This window comes from Lemur catta, chromosome 4 (assembly GCF_020740605.2).
Source record: "Lemur catta isolate mLemCat1 chromosome 4, mLemCat1.pri, whole genome shotgun sequence".
Lineage (NCBI taxonomy): Eukaryota > Metazoa > Chordata > Mammalia > Primates > Lemuridae > Lemur > Lemur catta.
Window position 1 is genome coordinate 71,909,150 of NC_059131.1, and position 12,906 is coordinate 71,922,055.

The following is a 12,906-nucleotide window of genomic DNA, read 5'->3' on the forward strand; positions in this document are numbered from 1 at the left end:
TACACTGATCACCTCTACCTCCACCCTCATGCATTTTGAGAAAATGTCATAAATTGCTCAGAACCATAGTCTTAGAATGGAGTTCATTAGTTTCTATTCTGATCCATTCTAGAATGAGAGAACATACTCAAAGATAATTTTACTGGAAAGAGAAAAGTCATTATTTTTAAAAAAAATAATGAACTCTCTTGATAAAGGTCAAATAAGGACCATATGTCATTATTAAATATTCTGCATTTGAAAGGAGACTGGGTGAAACATTACTGTGACTGCATTAAGAACTCAACTTTGTTTCTTGCAATCTTAACATTATACCTGTCTTAGTCTGTTTTGTGCTGCTATAACAGAATATCACAGACTGGGTAAATTTATGAAGAACAGAAATTTATTTCCTCACCAGTTCTGGAAGCTAAGAAATCTAAGACCAAGGCACTGGCATCCGGTGAGGGCCTTCTTGTTGTATCAGAACATGGCAAAAGGCATCATACAAGTAAGACAGAGACGGGGAGGGAGGGAGCCAAACTCATCTTTTCATAAGGAACCCACTCTCATGATAATGGAATTAATCCATTCATGAGGGCAGAGCCCTCATGACCTAATCATCTCTTAAAGGTCTCACCTCTCAAGACTGTTACATTAGTGATTATGTTTCCAACACATGAACTTTGGGGATATATTCAAACCGTGGTGGTACCAGAACCTTTTATATAGGACAAAATATTGATTTATTTCTTACCTGAACATTATGGTCTTTAAAAGCTAACACCACACAAGTCAATTTTACTTATTTCCAGATATTGATTACATCTAGAAGTACAAAAAGAAGCAAACTTTTCTCTGTACTGCTATCCACACCCCCCAATTCATGATCTTTGTAATAAGCATGCAATCTCCAGAAAAGATTTGCCATCAGATATCTTTTAATTCTTGTGCTAGTTACCCTACCATGGTTCTGTACAAGTATAACTGATATATCTGATTATTCCAGGTTTCAGATTGTAAATAAATTATTTAAACTTAATGTGTTTATTATAGTAAAACATGGTTAAATACAACTTTGACAGCATTAAAGAAAATTATAATTTTCATCTGTTGAATCAGAATAGATATAAAAATACCAACACAATTAAACTCTGATGAGATGGCAGTGAAACAAGAATCACCATATTTCTGGCAGGGTAAGTAATTTGATAATGTGTATCAACACCTTAAAAAATGTTCAGACCCTTTGAGTAATTTTACTCCTGGAAATTTAGTCTAAGAAAATAGTTAAATATCTACCCACCTATTTATTTCAAAATTAAAAATACAAACTTTAACCTTTATGCACAGACATCCACTATTACCAAGTGCATAAAAAAGGAAAGTAAAAAAGAAACAATCTGTATGCCCCCAAATAGGGGAGTAATTAAATAAACTCACAGGAATGCTATGCAGCATGTAAAATTTCATTTAGGACAAGTTTATAACAGAGAATTATTTATGCTATGTTAAATGAGGAAAAAAGTAAGATATAAAGTTGCCCAAATAGTCTGATCACATCTGAGTAAAACATCCTACCAAATACACATATATATTAAAAACAAAAACCCAAAACCTTGGTGTTTTCCTATTAGGAATTCCAGTCAGTATATATAGCTTCCTCTTATCCCTTTTAAAATTATTTTCTTCTGCTAACTTATCAGAATGTCATTGCTCTAGTAGCTATAATGCATCATTTAAGATGCTCTCCGCATCCACCTGCTAAATTGGGTTGGAGCCAAATAAGGTGAAAACTTGTTTCCTCTTGAGTACCTGAGATGTGCAAAATCTGAGATCCTGAGGTATAAAGTAAGCCAGAAGTGTGGTTTGGGGTAACAATTCTGTGGCTGAACCATGTCTGTAGCATTTGCTTTTGTTTGCCATTCTGGACTGGTGATAATACAATATGATGATACATAAAAGATTTCACTTTAAAAGCATATAAACAAATAATATATCCTTTATCCACAAGAAAATGTTTCAATAATAAAAATGGAAATGAAGTGCTAATCAGAAAAGGTAACCCGTAAGTTTTATGCTGCTTCCAAAGATAAGATCCTCTGAACAAATGACTGCAACATGTGGGTATTTTTCAAACTTTACAAGTGACTACTATATGTTAGACTCCTAATAGATACTTGCTATTTTCAAACTGCACTCATTATCATTTGTTTTCCTGATGACTTGAACATATAACTTTTTCATATAGATATAATGCAGGCAAAAGGCAATACAAATGCATGTAAAATACATATAATAGTTTAATGGGAAAATATAGTCCAAAAATTTTAAACTTACTGTTCATGGAAATCCAGCATTGGTGGCTCAAATCGTATGGGCCTGCAATTACCCCGATATAGAGATATACTGTAAACAGAAAGAAAATGACATAAGAAGCAATTCTTCAAAATATCTATACCCCTAAACTGTAGTAAGATACCTGACTTTTGTCATGAAAAAGTATTTTTAAGAAAAACAGAGTCTAATGTTCTATTAGAAATATTTATTTTTTCAATTAGAGAAAATCAATAAAGGTGTGTTTTAAAAAATGAAAAGTAAAGGTGGGAGTATTTTTCCTATTCAAAGGTATGTGAAAACAAAAAATGCTCAGGTAGGCTGTTGAAATATATTTGGTTGACATATCAGTAGCAATATACTTTAATATGTTCACCTGGATTTTTTTTTTTTTTTTTTTTGAGACAAGAGTCTCACTCTGTTGCCTGGGCGAGTCCTGTGGCGTCCACCTAGCTCGCGGCAACCTCAAACTCCTGGGCTCAAGCAATCCTCCTTCACCCTCCTGAGTAGCTGGGACTACAGGCACGCACCACCATGCCCGGCTAATTTTTTCTATTTTTAGTAGAGACAGGGTCTCACTCTTGCTCAGGCTGGTCTCCAATTCCTGAGCTCAAGCTATCTTCCCACCTCAGCCTCCCAGAGTGCTAGGATTACAGGTGTGAGCCACCACGCCTGGCCACCTGGATTTTTTGATACATGTATAGTGAATAATAGAGTCAATACAACCACACATACTTGGCAGAAAATACATGGAGACAAAAATCACAATCACGTTATAACTAAAGTGGTGAAGGACTAAACAAAAATGAATTTGGGACAGAAATTTCTAAAAACTGAAGTATCTATTTCATCTGAGAGTTTAGAACACACTGATCTATGATGTCTTGGCTGAAATATTTGAGTATCGTTTCTAACTATTCCACTTGATACTAGAACTTCTCAATAAAAAAGATTTCTGAATAGCAAGCCTCAAATTTCACTGTGACCTAACAATGATGTAAAGGATAAGTGACCTTAGCAGGGGATGGGTGGTAGCTTACATACCTAAAGTCATCTCTTTATACACTGAGAAGCTCACAAATTCAGTCAGCTACTAAAATTTCAAAATAGTAGATTTGGATCTTTTAAAGAAATGATGTAACAGCAAAACCCATTTTGTGAGACTACTTTATTCCCATCACCACTACAATTCACAAGAACACAAGCTTCCAAATGACACAGTAATTTTGTTCAAGAGACATAGGAAATACATTAGAAATAGACAATAACATTCACAATATGTAGGAAATTAAGCTTTAATTCAATTCTATAAAGATTAAATAGTCTGAGTAGTGGAATAACTCAGGTGAAAGTAATGAAGTCCAAACATGTTTCTCAGCCCTATCAATTTAGAGTATTCCTCTATACTGCTCATGATAATCCCTCTGCATATGTTGAACAGAAAAGTGACAAATACGAAACAGAAAGAAAACACCAAATGTAAGATTATACTTTCCTAAAGCAAAAAACTAAAGACACTGAGACAAGAAGGCACAATTCCTTGCAACGTGGTTGCCACATGTAGCAAGAGGTACAGAATCTATTCCTTCCTGTTTTCTGCCCTTCACAGACGTAATGATGCCATTCTTTTTGCTCCTTTAAGACAAGAGATGCCGCTCAGCTCATCAGTTTTAATAGTGTGAAATTCAACCTTACATAAAATCTTAATCAAATCAAGGAAAAATAAAGTGTGACATATAATTGTGTAAGTCATTAATTCATATATATAGGCCGGGCGCGGTGGCTCACGCCTGTAATCCTAGCACTGTGGGAGGCCGAGGCGGGTGGATCGCTCAAGGTCAGGAGTTCGAGACCAGCCTGAGCAAGAGTGAGACCCCGTCTCTACCAAAAATAGAAAGAAATGATTTGGACAGCTAAAAATCTATATAGAAAAAAATTAGCCGGGCATGGTGGCACATGCCTGTAGTCCCAGCTACTCGGGAGGCTGAGGCAGTAGGATCGCTTAAGCCCAGGAGTTTGAGGTTGCTGTGAGCTAGGCTGACGCCACGGCACTCACTCTAGCCTGGGCGACAAAGCGAGACTCTGTCTCAAAAAAAAAACAAAAAAACATATATATAAACATGGAATGTGTTAAATGCTGGAGAAAAAGGAGATTAAGACACAGTTTGTTTCATAGAGCCATGAGTCTATTCTGCATGTTGCAAATGGAAATGTCCAAAGTGACAGGGAGGTCAAAAGGTGTATATTCCACTCATTCATTACAAATGTATGAATGGGTACTGGGTGCCAGGTACTGTCTAGTGGCTGGGGCTACAGTGCCTACTCTCATGGCACTAACACCCTAGTAGGGAAACAATAGAATTGTGATGATATGTGATATAAACACAAATAAAACACAGTGGGAGCTGTGGTTAGAACAGAGAATGCTCTCTGAGGAGGGACACTGGAGCCAAGACATGAATGGTGGTCTGGGAGAATAAAGTGTAGGAATACACTTGGCAAGGAAGCTGAAGTGACCAGAGTGCAGCCAAGTTGTAGGAGGAGGCAGGAGCTAAGGTCAGAGGTAATTATTTGAATAGATGTAGAAAAAGCATGTGACAGAATCTGTTCATGATTTAAAATGTTCAAACTGGGAATAGAAAAGAATTTCTCCAACCTGATAAAGAGTATTTATGGAAAAAATGACAGCTAACATGGTATTGATGGTGAAAGGTTGAATGCTTTCTTTCTAAGACTGGGAAAGTGGCAAGGATGCCCACTTTCATCACTTCCATTAAATACTGTACTGGATGCACTAATCATTACATTAAGGCAAAAAAACAAGAAGGAGATATCACATTGGAATGGAAGAAGAAAAAGGATTTTGTCTACAAACATCACAATTTAGCCTAGCCTACTTTAAATGTACTCAGAACACTTACATTAGCCTACACTGGGCAAACTCATCTGGGCAACACAGTAAAGAGTACTGGTCATTTACACTCATGACTGTGTGGCTGACTGAGAGCCACTGGAGAGAGTATGGTACTGCTAGACTGGAAAAAGATCAAAATTCAAAATCTGACTCTACTGAACATGTTATTGCTTTTGCACCATTGTAAAGTCAAAAAATCGTTTAAGTCGAACTATCTTAAGTATGGGACTTTCTGTACATTGTTATTAACCATGGTCACAATGTTATATAATAGATCTTTTGAACTTATTCTAACTGAAATTTTGTATTCTTTGACTAACATCCTCCCAATCTCCCAGCCCCCCACCCCCTGGTACTTACTTCATTCTTCTCTCTGCTTTTATGAGTTCAACTTTATAGATTCTCCATACAAGTGAGAGAACTGCATGTGTTATTCATCTTTCTGTGCTTGGCTTATTTCATTTAACATGTCCTCCAAGTTCATCCATACTGTCGCAAATGACAGGATTTCCATCTTTTTTTTAAGGCTTAACAGTATTCCATTGTGTACAAATACCACATTTTCTTTATCCATTTGGCCTCTGATAGGTACTTAGATTGATTTCATACCTTGGCTATTGTGAATAGTGCTGCAGTAAATACGGGAGTACAGATACCTCTTTGACATACTGCTCATACTGATTTCGTGTTCTTTGGATATCTACATAGTCTCAAAGTACCTCTCTCCAGGATACAAAGCACTTCTCTTCAGAATTATAAGAGAAAAATGGAACAGACATAATGTGCTTTCTGATAAGATGCACTGAGAAGGGCACAAACTTCAGCAGTAATCCTGCCCAAAATGCACAATCTGAATTGAATAATGAGGAAATATCAGAAAATCAAAACTGTGGTAGTCTACAAAATAAATGGCCTCTACTCTTAAAAAATGTCAAAGTTATAAAAGAAAGACAAATCAATTATTCCACATTAGAGACTAAAGAAAAATGAAAATTAGATATAAGTGCTTGAGCTCTGGACCAAAAATTTCTTTTCTTTTGTAAACAAAAGACATTAATGAGACAACTGACAAAATTCAAATGAGGTCTACAGATTAAATAACAGTATTAAATAGTGTTAATTTCTTGATTTTGATAATTACATGGTGATCTGTAAAACAATGTTCACGTTTATAAGAAATATACATTGAAGTATTTAAGGATAAAAGAGCATCATGTCTACAAAGGATTTGCAAACAATTCAGAAAAATTACATATAAATATATATGAGGTAAATAAGGGGAGGAAGGGGAAAGGAAAAGTTGAAAAAGGAGATTATGAATATGACAATGAATGTGGAAAAATGTTAACAAATGGGGAATCTGAATCAAGGGAATATGGGAATTCTTTGTACTATTTTTGTATCTTTTCTCGAAACTAAAATTATTTCAAAACAGAAGGTAAAAATATTAAATATAAATTTAAAAATAAAGTACATTTCTTGTAGACAGAATATGCTTGCATCTTGCTCTTTAAAATATAGTCTGACAACCAGTGTTGAATCATTTATTGTAGTTTTTAACATGATTGCAGTTAAATCTACCATCTTGCCACGTTTTCTGTTTTTCCCATCTGCTTTTTATTCCTTTTGTCCTCTCTTTGTGCCTTCTTATAGATCAACTGAATATTCATTCAGTGTTTCATTTTATCTCTATGACTAATTTATTAGTATATCTCTTTGTTCTGTTTTTTTTTTTTTTAATGACTTTAATGTTTCCTCTAGGGTTTATTTCATCTTGTCACAGTCTAACTCCAAATAATAATATTCCACTTTACATATAATGTAAGAACCTTACAATTCAATTTTCCCATCCACCCCTCCTGTCCTTTGTGTCACTGTTATCAGACATATAATGTACATGTTATAAATTACATAAAACACTATAATCATTTTTATTTTTTAAAGTCAATTATCTTTAAAGTTTTTTTACATTTACCCACGTATTTTTACTTTTTTGGTGGTCTTCGTTCTCTTGTTAGATCTATGTTTTCACCTAAAACAGTTTAACTACCTTTTAGCCTTTAACATTAAAGTGCCAGCCTGCTAGCCATACATTTTCTCAGCTTTCTCTGGAAATGTCTTTATTTTTGAAGGATTTTTCTGCTGGATGTAGTGTGTTAAGCAATTTTTCCTTTCGGTACTTTAAAGATGTCATTTCATTGGTTTTTGGTTTGCATCTGTCTTTGATGAAGGACCAGCAATCATTCTCAACTTTTTTAGATATGTAGCTTCCTTCCCTGGCTGTTTTTCTATTTATCACTGGTTTTAAGCAATTTGAATGTTATGTGGCTTGGTGTGGTTTTCTTTAGGTTATTCTTGCTTCAGATTTATCATAGTTCTTTGACAGCTCCTTCCCTCCAATTCCTAGGAACTCAATTATACATGTGTTAGATTGATTGCTATTAAACCAGAAGTCACCAAGGGTTTATTCTTTTTCTAGCCAACTTTCTTCCCATGCTTCACTTTGAATTACTTCTGTCACTATGTCTTCCAACTCACTGAGCTTTTCTTCTGCAGTGTCTAAATTGTTGTTAATCCTACCCATTTCAAAAAATGTATTTTTCAACTCTAGGTTTCATTTTGTTCTTTTTTTATACTGTCCATTTTCTCTTATGTTCATATTTTCCTTTAAATCACTGAACACATAGAATAGATTTATTAAATTCCCTGTGGGGGAACAGGCACCAGCTGGCTGGTACCAGCCCCACTCAAGATAAACCTCTGTAGCACAGAGCCTGCCAAAAATGAGATCTGCCAATGTTCTCTGGCTGTTAAACCCATCAGAGTAGTTCTAGAGGACAGTGGAGACACCCACTTCTAATGAGGTCATACAGCATAGGTGTTGATGAAAGTGACAAGATGTATTCCGCTTTGTAGAAGAAAACAGCACATTTGAAGAAGGACATTATAATCAGACACTGTAAGCCTCAGGGCTTAACTGTAGGGGGTGTCAAGGTACCTAAGGTACATGTGTGTGCTCCACATGGTGTCTTACTCTTTTATCATCAAAATAGTCTGCAAGGCTCATGACCATAAGACCTTGATCTTAGACATTTGAGCCTCCAGAACTCTTGAGAAATACATGTCTGTTGTTTAAGCTACCAGCTACATGGCATTTCGTTATAGTAGCCTGGGCTAACTAACTAACACGTTTTAGTGCTCAACCCAGTCACATACCCAAACTGCATACCAATTTGAACCAAATGTTTATCAAATTCATGGTCTTGGTCACACACACACACACACACACACACACACACACACACAAAGTGAAATGTGATGGTTGTAAATTGTATTTACAAATCAAATCTTTTGATACTCCTGCCATCAACAGCTGAGGGTCTATTTCCCCTCACTCCCACCTTGAATATGGCCAACCTAAGTAGCTGGTTGACTGACAGTGTATGATAGAAATAACATTATGACTTCCAAGAGCAGGTCATAAAAGGTGATACAACTTCCACTGGTTTTCTTTGGGACATTCACTCTTAAGAGTATAGTTGTCCTGTGTGCACTAACTGATCCACACGAAGGTGCTCACACAGTACTAATATTCTTTGGGGATTGGGGTGGGTAAACTCACAACTAATAGACACGGTGAGCGTTGTAGGGGGGGAAAATCACGGTTTAGTTGTGGCAAAGTCATAACATGTAACCATAATTTGTACCCCCATAATATCCTGAAATAAAGAAAAAAAAAGAGTACAGTTGGCATACTGTGAGGGAGCCCAAACAATCTCAAACAAACAATCCCATGTGAAAAGACTGCAGAAAGAGGCCCAAATATAGGCATTCTAGGTGACAGCTGAAGTCCCAGCTAATAATCATCAACATGTGAGTGAACATGCCTCCGGCTCCAGGCCAAGTCATTCCCAGCTCTGGAGTCTCTCCAGCAGAGGCCCCGGATCATCACAGAGCAGAGACCAGCTGTCTTCTCTGTGCCCTGCCTGAAATCTTGACACACAGACTGAGAGGGCAATAAAATGGCCGTTTTATGCCACTAAGTTTTGGGTAGTTTTTTAGACAGATGTAGATAATAGATAAGCAGACATGAGACGAGAATATAATTATGTATTAATGTAAATTCTTCATTATACTAGGAAAATACTTAAAATTAAAATTTTGATCATGGAAAAAAAATCATTTTCTTAAATGTAGTACAGCATGATTCCATAGCTAATCTCCTAACTGCTAGAATAAAGGATCAAGGAAGAAGCAGATGATAAGAAGTGTGCTTTTTCTCTCCACTATTTTGGCTCCAGACATTTCACAGAGTTCTAGGGTTCTTAGATGGTCCAGCCAAGGAAAGGATCAGGCTAGACTCACAGTGGCCTGGAGACAACCCACCCTAGTACCAAAAATATTTGGGCAGGGTTCACAGGCAGGTCCCAATAGAGCATGTAACATTAGGAAGAAAGAGCAATGGGGAAGAAGGGCCATATTACTGCAGATATGAAAGAGTAATAAAAGCAAAATTAGTGAATACTGAAGGATTTCCATTATTATATTTATGAAGTAAGAAGTAAAGTTTTAATTGTTCTACTCTTAATCTGAATATTTGACACTTGAAAATAAAATTCTTTGTTGATGCAGTCTACATTTTTGCTAGTCTAGGATATTCACAGATGTACTTTAAGCATCAAGCCTGTAAAGAAGAAATGCTTTCCTGCTTCTGCTAAATCCAAATGGAAACTGCAGTGATGACAGCAAAGGCAGGGGCATCTTCTGTTGCTACAACCACTTTGGTAGTTCACTGTCTGATTTCATTGGATAATTTATTGACAATTTTTAAAGAAAAATTTGCTTTGTTCTCATTTCAAGAATACACTGACAGAATAAAATGTACTTCTAAAAACATGAGATAAATGGGTTCTTAAATTTGTGAAATGGGCTTCTTATATGAGAATACCACTGATACCACTGTCACCCTTCCAATTACTAAAGGGCACTCACTGTAACAGGTACTGGGAGGTAGACCAGTTGTTTCTGGCAAACAGGAAATGCAATTATATCATTATGCCAAACCTTCTACAGAAAAAAACATGTTTAAATCTATGGTTCCCTAGGCGAGTGATCAGTAAAAGCTGGGGGTGAACATGAAATAGTTGCTGGAGGGACTGGTTATCTAATTCAAAGAAAGCTTTCACTCCCCTTTTGATACCAGGAGCAGGCTTTCACCAGATATGGAAAGACAATCAGGCCAGTATCTTCCTTTTATACCGTCTCTTTAAAGATGTGAGAAGGTACCAAAAAACCAAAGAATTTGGGGGTGGGGAGGCAGGGAAGGTGTCTTCAAATTGACATGTATGTATGTATTTTCCTAATACCTGAGGTAAAACAACTCCTCTTTTATAACAGGGAAGCTGTGTTTAAAAGGGGTCTCTTTGAGTCACAAGACTGGGTTTCATGGCTCTTGAGTTCCTCCTCCAGGGTCCTGTAGACAGACCTCTCATAACTGAGGGCAGCAACAGTCAGTCCATAAAAGGCAGGAATAGCCACAAGAGAAGTCACTGAAGAGTACAAAGTTGAGCCTCTTACAAAGCAAGGGGAGTTTCAGTTCTGAGTATAAAGCCCTTCGTATATGACAGGGAGGCATGCTACATTATTGCATGACAAACAAATTCAGATTAAAACCTGGTTTTCCACACACAATATTTAGACATACACAATACAACGTGATTTATAATGTGCTATTCCCTCTTCACCAAAAAGAGTAGGGGAAGAGAGAACAAGAGAATGATAGGAATCCCCCAGAAGAAAGTGAAAATATGTTAGTACATTACTAAATATATACAGCTTACCTTTTCTGTTGATATGAACTAAGTCCAAGTGTTGTCTCAGTCTGTAAGAGGAAGAAAATAAGGATGAAAATAATGAAATCACATTTTTATACTACAGGCACATGAAATACACAAAATATTTTACTATAGTTTCAATTTTGATCTTGGATTTTCAGGTTAAACCTAATTCCAAAATCATATGACATGACTTGTCACACTACGTAATTCAAATGAGAGAATTTGGATCAAATTTTAAACACACATGGAAGCAATGCAAAGGAATATGATTAAGTTGGCCAAGCCAATACATCCTGTAAGAATACTCCCCTTTACAGTCACTTTGTAAAGGGGCTACTGTGCTTCTTACTGTTCACCTCTTCAACTGGTATACAACAGCTCCTGCCATCATGAAGCTCAAGGTACCATGGGGTGTGTGTGTGTGTGTGTGTGTGTGTGTGTGTGTGTGTGTGTGTTTCGTGTTGGGGGGAGGTGAGGGGGGAGAGACAGTAACTTAAAGATATGTATTTATACATTGAAAAAGGATTATAAAGATATTGGAAAGGCACTATGAAAGGGAATAAACAGATGTACTTACATCATGAGGAAATGCATGTCTGAAGAGATAACCTTTACACAAACACTAGAAGGAAAAAAACAGTGTTGTAGAAGTGGGATGGGTGGTGGTGAGAGAAAACAGCACATGCAAAGGCCCTCATAGAGGAAAGAGCTTGGTATGTTCAAGAAATAGATGGCAGGTCTATCTGGCTAAACCTTAGAGAGAAGGTTGGTGGGCTTGGGAGGGGCCAGATAATACTGTGCCCTGTAAGAAGCCATGGTAAGAGGTTTGGATTGTGTTGTACTCATATGTAATGCAATGGGTCTGAACGAGTAAGAGACAGATAGACAAAGTCTGCTTTAAGTTTTAAAGACATTATTTTGGCTATAGTATAGAAGATAGATCAGAGGAGGATCACAGAGAAAGGAGAAAGTTGGGAGGCAACAGGTGTAGTTCAGGTGATGAAGGAAATGAAGTTCTTAATGATGTGTGAGAAAATGTCAACATTCTAAGGAATACCATCAGTGAACTTATTCCAACAGGTTAGCTGCTATGTTATAATTAGAGAAAGCAAAGCGTAGCATTATGTTTTCCCAATAAGATATATTATTTTGAAATGGTATTTTGCAGAATGTATATGGGGAAAATATGGCAGACATGGAAAAATGTCCTTATTTTGTTAAGGTATATACCAGGTGAAGTGTAAAGGTATCTGTAACTTTCCTTAAAATGTTTCAACAATATAACTTTTGCATGTGTGTACAGATAAAGCAAATATGGCAAAATGTTAACTGCTGGGTCTGAGTGGTTGAGGGTATTCATTGAACTCTTATTTTTTGTACTTAAAGAAAATTATTTTTAGCTTTTTATTACAAAAATTATAACTATTCCCCACAGAATTAAAGACAATATTTGCAAATCACATATCTAATAAGAGATTAATACCCAGAATACATAAAGAACTCCTATAACTCAACAATAAAAACAACTTGATTAAAAAATGGGCAAGGAAATCAAAATGGGGTATTTCTCCAAAGAAGATATACAAATGGCCAGTATGCACATGAAAAGATGCTTGACATCACTAAATCATTAGGGAAATGCAAAATTAACACCACAATGATACTGCTTCATATCCATTAGGATGGCTATTAGTAAAAAAAAAAAAAAAAAAAAAGATTAAGTATTGCCAAGGATGTAGAGAAATAGGAATCATTGTGCATGGCTGGTGGGAATGTACAACGTTGTAGCCACTATGGACAACAGTATGGCAGTTCCTCAAAAACTTAAACATAGAATTA

The 12,906-nt window shown here is 36.2% G+C and overlaps 1 protein-coding gene across 3 annotated transcripts in view; it reads right to left on the reverse strand.

Annotated features, from left to right (window-relative positions):
• Positions 1 to 12,906, reverse strand: part of TMEM131 (transmembrane protein 131) — a 206,890-nt gene that overhangs the window by 119,584 nt on the left and 74,400 nt on the right. For all 3 annotated transcript variants that reach the window (XM_045550172.1, XM_045550174.1, XM_045550173.1), the window contains exons 3-4: positions 11,071 to 11,111; positions 2,320 to 2,388 (exon numbers count right to left, since the gene is read on the reverse strand). In XM_045550172.1, the coding sequence (XP_045406128.1) occupies positions 2,320 to 2,388; positions 11,071 to 11,111 (110 nt within the window). The remainder of the gene's footprint in view (positions 1 to 2,319; positions 2,389 to 11,070; positions 11,112 to 12,906) is intronic.